The sequence below is a fragment of the Triticum aestivum genome, chromosome 1B (genome assembly GCF_018294505.1).
Source record: "Triticum aestivum cultivar Chinese Spring chromosome 1B, IWGSC CS RefSeq v2.1, whole genome shotgun sequence".
In the NCBI taxonomy this organism is placed as follows: Eukaryota; Viridiplantae; Streptophyta; class Magnoliopsida; order Poales; family Poaceae; genus Triticum; species Triticum aestivum.
This window is the reverse complement of record NC_057795.1, coordinates 349,166,071-349,183,235: the sequence shown is the minus strand read 5'-3', so window position 1 is coordinate 349,183,235 and position 17,165 is coordinate 349,166,071. Positions and strand designations below refer to the sequence as shown.

The 17,165-nt window shown below is 50.8% G+C and overlaps 1 protein-coding gene across 2 annotated transcripts; it reads left to right on the top strand.

The window, feature by feature from the left end:
- Window positions 1-10,638: 10,638 nt before the first annotated feature.
- Window positions 10,639-16,232, top strand: LOC123123328 (BEL1-like homeodomain protein 4). Of its 2 annotated transcripts, XM_044543829.1 has the most exons (5): window positions 10,639-11,042; window positions 11,172-11,921; window positions 12,725-13,110; window positions 14,299-14,359; window positions 14,826-16,232. In XM_044543829.1, the coding sequence occupies exons 2-5, from the start codon at window positions 11,235-11,237 to the stop codon at window positions 15,447-15,449; spliced, it is 1,758 nt and encodes a 585-aa protein (XP_044399764.1). In that variant the 5' UTR covers window positions 10,639-11,042; window positions 11,172-11,234; the 3' UTR covers window positions 15,450-16,232. The 2 variants fall into 2 exon arrangements, with proteins under 2 accessions (XP_044399764.1, XP_044399756.1); XM_044543821.1 differs by lacking the exon at window positions 10,639-11,042 and having other exon boundaries at window positions 11,055-11,921.
- The last annotated feature ends 933 nt before the right edge of the window (window positions 16,233-17,165 follow it).

Sequence of the window (17,165 nt, the reverse complement as noted above, 5' to 3'; positions counted from 1 at the left end):
CTTGCCTATTGGTCCGCCTCGTTCAACGAGCAGGAAAATGGTTCTCTTCGTCCCTCGCCCTTGGTACCGACGTGGTTGCTGACATATAACTGACAGGCTAACCTCTGACACTTGCATGATCGTGCAAGACATCACCGCCTTCCTACTTTTAACCCACATGGTGGCCCCATAACCCACAGTTCCACAGGATCGAAACCAGACTCTCCTGTACAACCTGATGTCAAAGTTATTCCTCCTGCTTGACTTTGTATGTAATTCACGGGCCACTTGCCTGTTGATCTATTCTGGTATCAGACACAATACTTATTCCCGTTGCTCTGAACCCCTTTCGCACTCTGCTTCAGGCAATGAACGATTGCCTATCCGCTTGAAACTTCTTATCGCACTGTCTTACTTTGCTCTCGATGTGTGTCATTTGTTCTACTCGAGAGATACTCATAAGTTCATTCTTGGGATACCCCCAGATGATTTTCCCTTATAACATCCTATCATTGTAGAGCTACCCCTTACCTACTCGTAAGTACGATGGAGTTCCTGAAGAAAAGACGACAACTTCATCATGATGACCTGAAACAGCAGAATGAAGACATTAATGTAATGAATCAACCTCTTCGAGAAGAGCAACCAAGACCGAGATGATTCGCTCGTAACCAAAAGTCCCCCCTTACCGAACCTCTTAAATCTTGGGACGAGATTTCTTGTAGTGGAGGAGAATTGTGAAGCCCGGATAATCATGCTACAGTAATCTCACGTTAATGTTGCCATGTCACCTCGGTCACTGTAGTTAATCTCGGGTTGATTCAAAAACGTTTCAAATTTAAATTCAAATTAATGTCAAACGACAAAGTTTTCAAAATATTAAACTAAAATGTTCGGGGTGTGCAGTTCAATGCCTGGATAATTATAATAAAGCAAACACATTTTTATAAAATGCCTAGATAATTTAAAATGATTTAAAACAGAAAAGAAAATAAATAAAAAAGAAAAAGAAACTACAAAAACAGAAAACAAAACAAAACAAGAAAAGGGAGAAAGAACCCCCCCCCCATGCTGGGCCTCGGCCCACCTGGCCACCCACCCTCAGCCCACCAGGTCCAGCCGGCCGGACCCCCACTCCACCTTATCCCCCAGAAACCCTAACCCCCCACCCCCACTTCGCCCCCATTCTCTCCTGATCCCCCTGGATCTGGATCGGGAGCACCCAGGGTCGCTGCCCCCGACCCCGGCGCGCCGACGCCACTAGTCGTCTCCGGCGCCGCCCCGCCATCGCCGTCCTTTACCGCCCCAATCGCTCCGCCTCCCCCACTCCACTCCCCGGCAAGGCCCCGCGCCCGGACCGCGCCGCCTCGCTGCGGCACCGCCGCCCGGTGCCGCCCCGGCCCCGTCACCGACCCGCGCCACTCACCGGAGCCCTGCCGCCCGCCACGCCGTCTCCATTGCCTGCACCTCGACGTCGCCTCGGAACCGACGACCTCCCCGCCTCGTCACCTCCCCGACCCCGGAGGCCGCCGCTCACCGCCCCACCGTCGCTACCTCGTCGACGCCTCATCCCCGCCGGCCTTCTTCCTCTTCGTCGGCGTCCCCGTCAACCCCCACGAGCCCCGCTGCCCCGTCCCTACGCCCGATGTGAGCCCCGCCGCCGTGCTCGCCTCCGCCCCTCTCCTCTCCACCTTCGGTTCCATGCCGTAGGACGCCCCTCCCCACCGCGCCGGAGCTCGCTCCGTCGTGGCCTCCCCTGTCACTGCTCCCTACCGCCGTCGCCGTGCCCCGCCACTGCCCCGCGGCGCCGTTTCCCCCCTGTCGCCTCGGCCCACCTACCTTCGCCGCCCCCTCGCTGTGCTGCTCCGGCGCCCTGCCGTGGCCGGCGCGCCCCGCCGTGGCCGGTGCACCCCCCTGGTAGCCTGGGCGTGCGCCCAAACGGGCTAGCGCCCAGCACCCGCAGTGCCATTCGGGCGGCGCCCGTGCCCTCTGCTCGCTCGGGTGCGCCCGCACCCGGTAGCCCGCCCCGCCTTGGCCCCATGGCCCTATGACACTTGGGGCCCACGGCCCGAGAACGTTTATAGATAAAAAAACAACAACAACAACAAAATTTGAATAAATATTAGTAATAAATAATAATTAATAACTAATAATTAATAATTAAATTCGTTAATTAATTAATTAACTAATCCTGATTAGACTAATTAATCATTTAATTAACCTGACTAATCTACTAATTAAATTAATTAATTTAGTTAGTTAGTTATCATTCAATGACATGCGGGACCCACTGTCAGGTTGACCAGTCAACCCTGTTGACTGCTGACATCAGCATGACATCATGCTGATGTCATAAATCCATTTTCGAATTAATTTAAATAATTAATTAAATTCCAGAAATTAATAAAATCTTTAGAAAATCATATCTTTTAATCCGTAACTCGGATTAAAATATTTTCAACATGAAAGTTGCTCAGAACGACGAGATGAATCCGGATACGCAGCCCGTTCGTCCACCACACACCTCTAACATACCAAACACGCAACTTTCCCCCTCCGGTTCATCTGTCCGAAAACGCGAAACACCGGGAATACTTTCCCGGATATTTCCCCCCTTCGTCGGTATCACCTACTACCGCGATTGGGCACACCTAGCATCGTTACTTGTCATGTCATGCATCGATATGCATTTGTTTGCATTGTATTCATTGTTTCTTCCCCCTCTTCTCTCCGGTAGACTACGAGACCGACGCTGCTGCTGCCCAGTTCGACTACGGAGTTGACGACCCCTCCTTTTTGCCAGAGCAACCAGGCAAGCCCCCCCCCCTTGATCACCAGATATCGCCTATTCTACTCTATACTGCTTGCATTAGAGTAGTGTAGCATGTTACTGCTTTCCGTTAATCCTATTCTGATGCATAGCCTATCATTGCTGCTACAGTCATTGATACCTTACCCGCAATCCTAAATGCTTAGTATAGGATGCTAGTTTATCACCTTTGGCCCTACATTCTTGTCAGTCTGCCTTGCTATACTATAGGGCCGTGATCACTCGGGAGGTGATCACGGGTATATATTATACATACTTACATACTATACAGATGGTGACTAAAGTCGGGTCAGCTCGAAGAGTACCCGCGAGTGATTCACGGATTGGGGGCTGAAAGGACCTTTGTCCCGACGGCCCTCTGTGTGGATCTTTGTGGCGGAGCGACAGGGCAGGTTGAGACCACCTAGGAGACAGGTGGGCCTGGCCCTGTTCGGCGGTCGTGGATATTTAACACGCTTAACGAGATCTTGGTATTTGATATGAGTTGGCTACGAGCCTATACGCACTAACCATCTATGCGAGAGTAGTTATGGGTATCCCGACGTCGTGGTATCAGCCGAAGCACTTCATGACGTCAGCGACTGAGCGGCGCGCGCCGGGTTGGACTGCGTTAACGCAACTTCCTTTGTAATGGAGCTTGCTAGGTCTGCTCACTGGCCGCGTACGCAACGTGCAAGTGTGCTCAGGGCGATGGGCCCAGACCCCTGCGCGCTTAGGTTTAGACCGGTGTGATGGCCTCTCCGTTGAGCCTAGGTGGGGCTGCGACGTGTTGATCTTCCGCGGCCGGGCATGACCCAGGAAAGTGTGTTCGGCCAAACGGGATCAAGCGTGCTGGGTAAGTTGGTGCACCCCTGCAGGGAAGTTAATCTATTCGAATAGTCGTGATCTTCGGTAACAGGACGACTTGGAGTTGTACCTTGACCTTATGACAACTAGAACCGGATACTTAATAAAACACACCCTTCCAAGTGCCAGATACAACCGGTGGTCGCTCTCCCTCAGGGATATGAGGAGGGGATCGCCGGGTAGGATTATGCTATGCGATGCTACTGGAGATGCTACTTGGAGATGCTACTTGGAGATGCTACCTGGAGGACTTCAATCTACTCTCTTCTACGTGCTGCGAGACGGAGGCTGCCAGAAGCGTAGTCTTTGATAGGACTAGCTATCCCCCTTTTATTCTGGCATTCTGCAGTTCAGTCCACTGATATGGCCTCCTTACACATATACCCATGCATATGTAGTGTAGTTCCTTGCTTGCGAGTACTTTGGATGAGTACTCACGGTTGCTTCCCCCCCCCCTTTCCCCCTTTCCTTTCTTTCTGGTTGTCGCAACCAGATGTTGGAGCCCTGGAGCCAGACGCCACCGTCGACGACGACTCCTACTACACTGGAGGTGCCTACTACTACGTGTAGCCCGCTGACGACGACCAGGAGTAGTTTAGGAGGATCCCAGGCAGGAGGCATGCGCCTCTTTCGATCTGTATCCCAGTTTGTGCTAGCCTTCTTAAGGCAAACTTGTTTAACTTAGGTCTGTACTCAGATATTGTTGCTTCCGCTGACTCGTCTATGATCGAGCACTTGTATTCGAGCCCTCGAGGCCCCTGGCTTGTATTATGATGCTTGTATGACTTATTTATGTTTTAGAGTTGTGTTGTGATATCTTCCTGTGAGTCCCTGATCTTGATCGTACACATTTGCGTGCATGATTAGTGTACGATTGAGTCGGGGGCATCACAGCCACCGACGAATGGCCGCGGTGCGACAGCCATCGAGGGGCCCCAGCAGAGGCGGCCAATAGGGCAATGGCAGGTAGGGCAGCCCGGGGCGGGGCCGGCGGCGGGAGGGAGGCAGAGGGAGCCGGGACGCATACGGAGACAAGCGGCTCAGGTGTGGGCGAGGTCCAGCAGCGCGGCACGCACAAGCAGTGGAGGTGGCCAGCGTAGCGAGCGCGCAGGCGAGGGGTGACGACGCGGATGATGCGGAGCTGTGGGTGAGCAGCGCAGCGGCAGAGCAAGGCGCAGTGAGCCGAGGCTCGGGCGCGCGTGCGCGGGGCACGCCGGGCGGAGCGAGGCCACGGCGGAGCGAGCTCCGGGCGCGGGTATGGGCGGAGGCCGTGCAGTGGCCGTGAACGTCGCGGCAGAGCGCGATCGGCGCAGGGAGGGGTCGCGGTGCATGGGGCAAGGCGCGTGCGGGACGGTGCAGCGATGCACGTGTGCAGCGGCGCGGCCTCGAGCAGGGAACAGGAGAAGGAGGGAGGGCTCACGATGGCCGTAGGGGTTCGGGCAGCGGGGGTCGAGGAGGAGGACGAAGACGCGCGACGGAGGGAAAGCAGGCCGGCGGGGAAGCTCCGGGCGCCGGCATCGACGTAGGGGGTGGAGCGACGAGGGTATCGGGCTCCTCCCGATCTAGATCCAATCGAAGGGGAGTGAGGAAGTGAGTGGGGCGGCGGGGGGAACGGCTAGGGTTTCGGGGGGTTATGGAGAGGGAGTTGGCCGGCCGGTTGGCTGGGCCAGGGGGGCCGGTCGGGCGGCCTGGTGGCCAATTGGGTGTGGTGGGCCGATGCCCATTGGGAGCCGGGGGGTTCTTTTGTTTGTTTTGTTTTCACTTTTTTATTTTAGTTTTAGTAAAAATATACACTTAGTATCTAAATTAGTATTTCAGCTTAGTCCATAGTCACAAAAGGTCTAGTCCTCAAATAAATTAGTTTGAAATTTTATTAATTACAAAAGGAATTTAAATAATTGTTTTTGCTACCCTTTTATTCATCTTGTAGTATTTAAACATTTTATATAGGTGTGGTTTCTCCATCATAATCATCTATGATTTATTTGCTACAATTTAAACATTTTAGATTTGACAATTGAAACTTTTATTGTTTGACTTTAATTCAAATTTGAATTTGGATCGGTTCTGAACTAACACGAGATTAGCAACGGTAATCGTGGTGACATGGCATCATTACCAGAGGGTTACTGTAGCTTGATTACCCGGGCGTCACAATTAAATTGTGTGAGATTGGATAAATAGATCTAGAAAAAACAAGAAATAAAATAAATAAATAAATAATGTAGCAAGGTATTTTTGGGTTTTTGGAATAACAAATCTTAAAATAGTAGGATAGGAAATAGACCCGGGGGGTCGTAAATTTCACTAGTGGCTTCTCTTGAGAAAATAGCATATGGTGGGTAAACAAATTACTGTTGGGAAATTGATAGAAGAGCAAATAATTATGACGATATCCAAGGCAATGATCATGTATATAGGCATCACGTCCAAGATTAGTAGACCAACTCCTGCCTGCATCTACTACTATTACTCCACACATCGACCGGTATCCAGCATGCATCTAGTGTATTCAGTTCATGGAGAAATGAAGTAATGCAATAAGAATGATGACATGATGTAGACAGGATCTATTCATGTAGGAATAGACCTCATCATTTTATCCTTAATAGCAATGATATATGTGTGTCACTTCATCTTCTGTCACTGAGATTGAGCACCGCAAGATCGAACCCATCACAAAGCACCTCTTCTCATTGCTAGAAAAATCAATCAAGTTGGCCAAACTAAACCAAAGTTTCGGAGAAGAAAAACGAGTCTATAAAGATCATGCATATAAGAGTTCAAAGAAGACTCAAATAATATTCATAGATAGATCTGATCATAAACTGACAATTCATTGGATCCCAACAAACACACCGCAAAAAGTCATTACATCAAATAGATCTCCAAGAACATCAAGGAGAACATTGTATTGAGGATCAAAAAGAGAGAAGAAGCCATCTAGCTACTGCCTACGGACCCGCGGGTCTGTGGTAAACTACTCACGCATCATCGGAGGAGCACCAATGAGGATGATGAACCCCTCCGTGATCGTTTCCCCCTCCCTCAAGGTGCCGAATAAGGGCTCTAGATTGGATCTTGTGGTTTTGAAACTTGCGGCGGTTGGAATTGTTTTTTGTCGACTCTCCTAGGTTTTCTGGAATATTTGGGTATTTATAGAGCGTAGAGGCAGTGGAGAGGACACCCATGAGCCCCACAACCCACTAGGGCGCACCCGGGGCCTCTGGCACGCCCTAGTGCCTTGTGGACCACAGAGGCCTCCCCCCTGCACTTCCTTGGCTCCCAATTTGTCTTTTCGGAAAAAAATCTCCAAAAAGTTTCGCCGCGTTTGTACTCCGTTTGATATGGATATTTTGCGAAGTAAAAAACTAGCAAAAACAGCAACTGGCGCTGGGCACTATGTCACTAGGTTAGTCCCAAAAAATGATATAAAGTTCTTATAAAATGAATATAAAACATCCAAGAATGATAATATAACAGCATGGAACAATAAAAAATTATAGATACATTGGAGACGTATCAGGCTCCACCCACGAAGGGTCCATAAAGAAGCAACATTGTCTATTCTACCATAGCTTCCGTCCATGAAAGACTAACCTAACTCGGGTAGATCTTCATGAAGTACGCGATCTCATTGCCCTTACAAACTCCTTGGTTCAAGTCCACATGATCTTGGAGGCTCCCAAGTGACACCTAACCAATCTAGGAGACATCACTCCCCAAAAGGTAATAGATGTTGTGTTGGTGATGACCTCCTTGCTATTGTGCTTCAAATGATAGTCTCCTCGACACTCAATCTCTCTCTCTCTCTCTCATATATTTGGCTTGGGTAGGAGAAGGATTGAAGTGGAAAGCAACTTGAAGTGGCTAGAAATCAAGGTTCAAATGGTAGGAATGGAATCTCTTGATCTCAACACATGAGTAGATGGTTCTCTCTCAGAAAATGAATGATGGAAGTTGTGTTTCATTCCAATGGCTCTCTTAGAGAGTAAGTGGTGGTGGGGGGGGGTATAAATAGGCAACACCAAAAATCTAACCTTCACAAGTGTTTGACCCAACTCAGTGGCACCAATATGAAAATCTCGGTGAGACCTACTAGTGCAAAAGACTTTACCATTAGGCTTTTTGGTGAGACCGATTATACCATCTCGGTGGGACGAAATGCAATGGCTAGGGCAAAGCTGCGTCTCGGTAATTCTGATCGTTTCATCTCGATGATTTTGAAATGAAACGACTTCATTACAGAAACTTGGCAAGGCCCTCTCGGTGGGACCGAGAACCAATTCAGTCAGACCGATTTGTTAGGGTTTTGGCTGTGGAAATAGAAGGGTCATCTCGGTGGCTCTAGAGTAGGTTGTATCGGTGGGACCGAAATGATGAATTAGGGTTTGGACATATGTGATTTTGGAAAAGTGATGGAGGGTTTTTTGAGCAATACCACTATGCACTTTGAGCAACAACCTAATCAGCAATACCTCATCCCATTTAATAATATTGGCTTTCCTAAGGGACTCAATGTGAGCTTGGATCACTAAACTAAAAATGTAGAGTCTTGGGGCAGCCAATTCTTATCCTTCACATTTTGAGGGGTGCAAATCCATTAGTCCATGCCATGCCAATTGTTGATATTTTCTGAAATCTATCATCAATGTTCATTAGATCAATGACATATATGTTGTTATTAATTACCAAAACCACCTGGGGATCAGTTACACATTCAAGAATGAGCAAGCAAAGACTTCACAAAGCTAAACAGTAAGTAAAGGGGTGAAGTGATAGAACCTGCTCGGAGAAGACATGTGGTTTGTTTGACCAATTTCAGCTGTTGTGACAGCTGTACATCTAGTTAGGAAGGCTCGAATTGAACTCAGAAGACCTAGTCTTTACCTTATTTCCTTAAGCTAAGGTCACTCTAGACGACGGCCAATCACTCATGCAAGTCTTCAAGATAGACTTCCAAACCTTCACACACTTTATTCATCAGCAATCCACAATGACTCTTGGATGCTCAGAGCACGACACCTAACCGGCTGGAAGATCATAGTTTTCAAGTGTAACAAGTCTTCAGTTCATGCAGAACAAAATGGCTTCAGTGATGCTCAATCACTTTGGGCTCTGGGTGTTTGGGTTTTTCCTCGCAGGAATTCCTCTCTCTCAAAGGCTTTGGGGGTGGGTTGCTCTCAAACGACAAAAGCCATGCAATAACTCGAAGCAGCCACCAACTTATGGTGGAGGGGGTGGCTATTTATAGCTAGGTAGCAACACGACATGATATGAACGAACAGACCCTGGGTCAATGGCCAACCGACACGAACGATCATATTTCAAACACACGCGGCAACTTGACTTGGGCTACAAGCAAAGCTGACTCAACCAACTCTGGAAGAGGTTTTCTCCCATTGTCTTCACTAGAAGACATATGATTTTAGGTTGAGTATCACGTCAATTTCTGACTTTGTTTACCTCGACCTCACTTAACAGTACAGTGGTTCCTATGACTGAAGAAAGAAGAAAATTAAACTACCAAAAGTCTTTGTGTACCACCATTATCTTCAGTATCTTCATATACATTTTTATAGGTCATCTTTGATGGGTAAATCGAATCTCCATGGACTTTTATCTGTGTTCTCCTGTGTATCTCACAAACACATTAGTCTCTTAACCAAGTTTGTCGTCAATACTTCAAAACCAACAAGGGGTGACACTAGATGCACTTACACACCACGCCAACAAGGTGTTCGACGTTTCGCCCGCAAGGTAGAAAATGGATAGTGGTGATGAGTACTTTTTCAACAACTTCATTTGCGATTTGGACGATTCGTTGTTCGACAATGAGGACATTTTGGTTGAATTATGCGAGTAGGGCGTGAGAGGCGGTAGGACATTGAGGTTACACAGTTCACCGAATCTCATCATCAAATGCGTGATTGGGCAACTCACGTTCAACTACAAGATGATTTGACTGAGTATATGTGGGCTTAACTTGGCAACCAATAGATGTATCGGCTCTTTTCTTTCAAGTGTATTTATGACAATATAAATTTCATTCTGTTTGTAAACTGTGAGATTTTATTTGGTTGTAGAACTATGATATTTGTATTGGTCGAGTTATGCAAACTTTGGGCAATGTTTACCATATGTATGCAAAAAAGAACTAAAAAATATGACCGCAAACCGGCTGCACGGACGAAAATGTGTCAGCGCGTGGGCGCACTGACCACTCAAAACTGGACGGAATGAAGGCCCCCTAAAACACGAATGGGCGGACGCTGTCCAAAACGGCGTCCCAAATGGATAAAAACAGACAAAATTCACATCGGTTTGCGTGGGCCAGTAGGAGTTGCCCTACACCCAGCTGTATCAATCCCTCGCATGTAAATACGACCTAAAATGCAACACGCATAGCATGGAATGCAGTAATACCACTCCCTCTCAGCAATACATAGATAAAGGGTCGTTTTTTTCTTTTTTGGGTGTAAATAAAGGATTTTTCAACCAATCGTATGGATGATTCTTGGTTTATCGACCAATCCGTAGCAAAAACGACACACCCTCCCTCTAGTCCAACTCATGTTTTCACACCCTCTTGCTCTCGCGCCCGCCTACGTCGGCACTGGAGAAAACAACGGTGCGAGAGTAGTAAAATACATAGCCCAGGAGATCTCCCTCTCACACATACAAAATCCACCAGACTAGCGAGCAAGCAACCCGGGAGATGCGCGACGGCGACACCCGTGGTGGTCCCCGCGCGCGGCTCCGTCCTGCCCAATAGGCCAGTTTTCCCAGTGGCGATTAGTTGGTCCGTCGACGACTGGCCGTACGTGGACCACTGCTGCCCCCGGACCAGACGTCGTCGGCGCCAGCGGCCAGCGTGCAGCGCCCCCTTCCCTCCCGGAGGTTTGCAGCTAGATCAGCCCAAGTTGCAGCAGCGAGAGGCGAGCCAGCGAGCGACCGGGAGCTCGACGCCGCAACCACCGCGTTTTTCATTTCCGGGAGCCGTGTGCGTGCCCTGCCCAACCAAACGAACGCCCAGCGCCTCCGTCACACTTTTGCTCCCTCTCCTAGCCCAAGCAAATGACCGTGCGTTCGACTCGACTCAGCTCGTTGGGTGCCAGTGCCACCGTCCTCCCTGTGGCTGTGTGTACTTGTAGTGGAGCTATAGCAATCTAGCGTGGCTATACTCCTGGCGATGGTAGTGCTAGGTAGGTACTGGTATTGGTATGGGCGGGCGGTACGATCAAGTGCAGTGTACGAGCGAGCTTGCCTCCTCTTTCCTCGGTCGATCTCCTGCTGCTGCAAACATCCCATCCCATCCACCAATCTCATTCCCATCGCACGTCTCCTCCCCAGAAAGATATGGCCCTCAGCTCCTCTTTGCGCAAAGGTGCGTCTCCATCCCTTTCTTTATTTCCCTTCCCCTCCCTCTCGGTGCTCGCCCGCCCTTGTCTTGCTTTACTGCTCCACTTTTCGTTTCTGAGCTAGCTTTCTTTCCCGTGCCGTCGCCCGTCCATAGATTGATTAACGGAGCGCCTGGCCCGGCCGGCCGCGCGCGCGGGAGCGGAGCTCCAGTATAAAGATGGCGCACGATCCCAGCCTAGTAGGGTACGCCGACTACTTCGCGGCGACGGGGAGCAACGGGGGCGGCGTCACGCTCGTGCCGGAGGTGGACGCCCGTGCGGAGCATCAGATGTATGGCGGCGGATTGCACCATCATCACTCCGGGGTGGACATGTTCGGGGCCAGGGGCTTCGGCATGGCGCCGGCCGGCGAGGCGACGTCCGCGCAGAGCAAGGCCGCGCTTGACGTCGACGTCGACGGCTCGTCTACCATCAGCTTCTTTCGCGGCGAGCAGCATCACCACCACCACCAGCAGCTGCAGATGGGCCAGGCTCCCTTGTCGCTGTCGCTCCACGGGCAGCCGGACGCCGGGTCGTCGTCGTTCATGCTGCACCACCAGCTCGGCGGCGGCGAGCCCCGGCTGCAGCAGCACCAGCAGACGGCGCCGGCGGCATGGCAGGTGCAAGGCGCCGGCAGCGGCTGGCAGCTGCGCGGGTCCCGGTTCCTGCTGCCGACGCAGCAGCTCCTGCAGGAGTTCTGCAGCATCCCCGCGGACACCGACAGCAAGGCGCCCAAGAAGCCGGCGCAAGAAGAGCACGGCTCGTCGTCCTCCGCCTCCTGGCCGCCGTCGTCGACGCAGATCCAGAGCATGGACGCCGCCGAGCTGCAGAGGCTCAAGGCCAAGCTGTACACCATGATCGAAGAGGTTTGCATAGCTAATTAACATGTCGATTGACGATAACCACCACCGCTCACGCTGGATCACTCGACCGATCATCGATCACGGGTCAAGCCTTGCGTTCGTCAGGAACTGCACCAGCCTCTTGGAAATCTAAAAGGCTGCAGGCGAGTGGAGTGGCACTCGCAGTTCCATTATGGCTTGCCCAAGGAGGGTTCCTGGGAGTAGCACAGTGGGGGTGATTCCCTCCTGGGCCTCACCGTCCGCTTTTGGAAACCTCTATTCCTTCCCCTCGCCTCGGTCGCTGCAGGTCTAGCTACTAGGTGTCTGCACTGGGCATGCGACCCCTACGCCCACTCCCCACTATCTTTCTCTCTCCATGACTCTATCCCTCTGCATGCATGGACTCGCAGTCTCACAGACCATTGCACCATGGCGACGCAAGAAATCTCTGCGCTTGCGCAGGCCACTTCTCCACTCTCCCCCTACCTTCGACCGTTTCATCCGTCATGGGCGGGCTCATGGCCATCTATCGACTCACGCATTTACTCCTTTCGTTGCCTTTCTTATGTTACTGCACACTTCGATCTACAGTCCAATTCATAGGTAGGTGCTGTGCGGCCTGGTGCCGTCAGAGTCCTAGCTAGCTTAGGTGTCTGTAGCCTCGTACTAGCTAGGCACGCACAGCTAGAGCTAGTCAAGATCAAGAGTCAAACACTGTTGCACGAGAAAAGCTAGCTACAGCGATCAGAATTTCCTCGCAGCTGTTTCTTCACGGTGACTTGTAAGCATAATGAAGCACGCCCTGTGTTTGATTCTATGGCATGCAGGTGGACAGGAGGTACAGGAGGTACCGGGAGCAGATGCGGGCGGTGGCGGCGTCCTTCGAGGCGGTGGCGGGGCAGCGCGCGGCGGCGGTGTACACGAGGATGGCGTCGCGGACCATCTCCAGGCACTTCCGGAGCGTGAGGGACGGGGTGGCCGCGCAGGTCCGGGCGGTGCGCGGGGCGCTGGGGGAGAAGGACGCGGGGGCCGCCGTGCCCGGAATGACCAAGGGGGAGACGCCGCGGCTGCGGGCGCTGGACCAGTGCCTCAGGCAGCACAAGGCGTACCAGTCCGGCATGCTCGAGAGCCACCCGTGGCGGCCGCAGCGCGGCCTGCCGGAGCGCGCCGTCTCCGTCCTCCGAGCCTGGCTCTTCGAGCACTTCCTGCACCCGTAAGAGATGATCCTTACCTAAACCCTCCCATTTGGTGGCATGTTAAGAAGATTAACTGTCTTTCCCTCCCATGCATTTCGTGGCATGTTAACAAGATTAATTGTCTTCCTACATCACCGTACCATATACTCCCTCCGTTCGGAATTACTTGTCGCGAAAATGAATGTATCTAGATGTATTTTAGTTTTAGATACATCCATTTTGACAAGTAATTCGGAACGGAGGGAGTAGTATAAGAAGATTAACGTGCATCGTCAGAAAGATTTTAATTCGAATTGAACAGGTGAACTTAGTTGATCGCTTAGAACGAATGATATAGGATTAATTAACAGCTAGCACATCCAAAGAAGTACGTACTAGAATTGGATTAGTTTGCACGAAATGAACTAGATTCTTGTTTTGTTTTGTTTCGAAAATGGACTAGAATTAAGTCAGGACAAGTACCATCGACATAACGTAAGTAGGTTCGTCATTTTCTTGCAGAAGATGCTAACCAACTAAATCTACATGTTTGAACATCAACTGATGCTCAAGAGTGTGATCCTCATTCTAAAATCGTCCGGCCTTGCGTTTTATTCTGTGGCATTGCTCACCCCGTGCCATATTTGTCTTGCATTACATATGTGATTAACAAACTCTAGCTGTTTTGGCTTGGCGATTTAGCTTACACAATTATTTCCCTTAATTTTGTGAAGCTGAACAAGTTTTTGATCTGATGCCACACTTAGGTTCCTTCATATGTCCCCATCTATGTGCCATTTTGCTTATGTTCACTCTCCTAATTTTTTAATTGCTGTCCTAATTATTCACCTAAACACAACTTCCAACTATATCTAGGTATATTCATACGCGGACAGATGCTCTTTTTCCTCTGGCAGTGTTATTAGAATGTCCACATCAAATACCACACTTGTCTTGTAGGAATATTCCATATATGCATTTACACATATGAACAAAAGTACAAAACATACACAACACTACCCTCATAAAAGAAATACACACCAGTATCCCTTAGATATGCCCTTGTACTAAACAATCCCTACATCTCCATCTAAAGTTATTTAAGACAAATTCTAGTAAATACAAGTTAGGTTTGTTCGTTGTAGCTAGACTTGTAACCTCTCACTATAGCTGTATGTAGACTTGGAAGCTGCTAGGTTACCTTAAATTGTCATGTTCTGATCCAGGTACCCGAGCGACGTGGATAAGCACATCCTGGCGCGGCAGACGGGCCTATCGCGGAGCCAAGTACGTACTCCCTCACTCACTCCTCCACAGAATCAGTTTATCATCACATGATCGGTCGATGGATCAGCCGCAAAAAAATAAAAAATAAAAAAGTTAACAAGTTCCTATCCAATTATTACCTACACACACTGCTGGACACTGATCGATCATCACATCGTAATCATGGCGTTGTTTGTGTCGATTGGCCACGCATATATATACACATAATGCTGTCCGGTTTCGCGCCACTAATTTAAATTGATTGTTTCCACGTACACGCATCCATCGTTGCGAGCTGTGCAACTTGCACTCGACATGACACGTCAAACGTACTCGTCGCTCGTCGATCGGGTGACACGTCGGAGTCGTACGCACGTTCCGTTCGTGTCTTCACGTGCTCGTGAACGTTCAGCCGAAGAATCTAATTGTGTGTGTGGTGTGTGATACTTGTATCGTGGGAAAAGATTAAATTGTGCAACGAATGCAGGTCTCCAATTGGTTCATCAACGCGAGGGTGCGGCTGTGGAAGCCGATGGTGGAGGAGATGTACGCGGAGGAGATGAAGGACAAGGAGGAGGGCAGCGGCGGCGACGGTGGCGGCCAGTCGGCGCAGCAGGCCGGAGACCTGGCGAACCCTAACCCGGCGGCGGGGAGCTACGCCTCCGAGGGACGCGGCGAGCAGAAGCCGACCCGGGCGCAGCTGCACCAGCTGCACGACGCCGGCTCGCTGGCCTCCGTCGTGAGCATCGGCCAGAGCACCGACCCGCAGGGCCTCAACTTCGGCATGATGGACCATCTCGACTTCGACGCCTACGAGGCGGCCACGGCCGGGTTCGGCAACGGCGTGTCGCTGACGCTGGGACTTCAGCACCAGCAGCAGCAGCAGCACCACCACGGAGGCGTGAACGTTGCCGCGTTCGCCGACGCATCCCCGTCGTCGTCGTCTGCGGCGCATGGCGGCGCCGCCGAGTTCCTGTTCATGGCTGGTGAGGGCGCGCACCCGTCTGCTAACGGACAGTTCGGGGCGGGCATGGGGTCAGGCGCCGACGTCGCGTCGCAGTACCACCGGGGGCTGGGCGGGTTCCACCTCCTGCGCGACCTCGCCGGGTGACCCGTCGGCTAATCTGGACGGCATCACGCAACAGTACCACAATGATCACGTACGTATGTCCAGGGATCATCATGTCATGCGCCGGAGGTCCATCGGGGACGGACGCGACGACGTCTGATATGGTGATGGGGATCGAATTGAGGATTTGGGGAATGTGTAAACGGCGGCCGGGCTGGGGCTGGCATGCATGGTTGGTAGCTCGCGTACGTACGTCTTGCTTAGCCGGTGGGCGGCTTTGGATTTTTGTAGCGCGTAGATACCTCTATTTAATTCTTGGCGGGATGTCGCCGTCTATGTATGCTGTGTTCCACTCCACGGCGGCCGCGCGCGCGTCGCTGTTACCGCGGAGGCGCGGGCGTCGATCGCCGGGCTCCGCTGTGTGATCGAGCGGCCCAACGGCCGGCCAGAGATGCTCTTACTGGCGACAGGTCCGGAACTCAGCAGGATGGGGTACACGGTACGTATCAGACTACGTACGTACCAATGGCAACGCACCGCTAGTTAGCTACGTCTGCCTACCGTTGTTCCTAACGTAAGCGTTCGAATATTTCGTTTGTTGGGATGTCATTTTCGTATCTTGGTCTTGGCGTTGGGTTTCCATCGGGAGATGAAAGCAAGTGCTACTTGCAACGGCGAGCGGGCTCTTCGCACATGAGGCAAGAGGAATTCCCTTTCTTAAGCGGAAGAGAACTATGCCAGCAGATTGATATTTCTCCTCGTGAAAAAAGAAACCAAAGATGTTTATTCATGAAAAATCAAACATGTCAAAATCAAAGATGAATTTTCATAGTGCGTCTTGTTGTCGGAGGAGGACGTGTCATGTTATGCTCTGGCGGAGCTACAACAAGGCCAAATGGGCCATGGCCCGCCCAGCTTACATCTACTCTTGGGCTTTCAAATAACAACCCACAACTTATTTGCTTATGTTTGGCCCGCCCAACTTTGGGCCGCAAGCTCCGCCATTGTTGTTATGTCTCCGTTGGATCTCGTGGGATTTGGTCGGTGTTGGTCTTCGGTGCATATATTTGGCTCAAGTATTCATTCATCGGAGGGCGTCTAGTGGTGTGTCTTTATCGGATCTCGCGGGATTCAGTCAGTATTGATTTTGAATGGATCACTTTGGATCCAGTATTCGCTCATTGGAAGGTGTGTGGTGGTGTGTCGCCGTTCGATCTCGTGGGATTCGGTCGGTGCTGGTCTTCGATAGGTATGTTTGGATACAGTATATGTTCCTCTTCGGTCGTGTGTCTATGTTTGATCATTCCGGTCTACTCTTCTCTTCATCAGCGATGGTTGCTGATCTCGTGCGCTAGTCCTGTTTGGCCTTAGAACGATGATTTGATGACTGTCTACTATAGCAAGGTTTGTCCAGCTCCGACAAGAAAGGGTTGATGACAGTGGCACACTTTCGGCTCGCTCCAGTGTTTGTAGTTATTGCTAGGTGGTCCATGGATGACCTGATTGTATTTTTTCTTACTTTTGGGATTCTATGTATTGCCATGATAGGTGATGAATAGATTGGAATTTTCTTTCGCAAAAAAAGAGTTCCATGGATTTGATATTGCGCACTTCTGGGGAGAGGATAAAGGGCAGCCCGGTGCACTGAGCTCCTACTTATTACGATGGGTCCGAGAGGGTCTATATTGTGCACTTTCGGGGAGAGTTGGATCTCGGAAAGAGTTGAGGGAATTTATTTGGGGGGGGGGGGGGGTAGGC

Coding starts and splice junctions, on each gene's coding strand:
- LOC123123328 (XM_044543829.1), top strand. CDS start 11,235: ATGGCGCACGATCCCAGCCTAGTAGGGTACGCCGACTACTTCGCGGCG. Junction 13,111..14,298: donor TTCGAGCACTTCCTGCACCC/GTAAGAGATGAT, acceptor GTTCTGATCCAG/GTACCCGAGCGACGTGGATA. Junction 14,360..14,825: donor CGGGCCTATCGCGGAGCCAA/GTACGTACTCCC, acceptor CAACGAATGCAG/GTCTCCAATTGGTTCATCAA.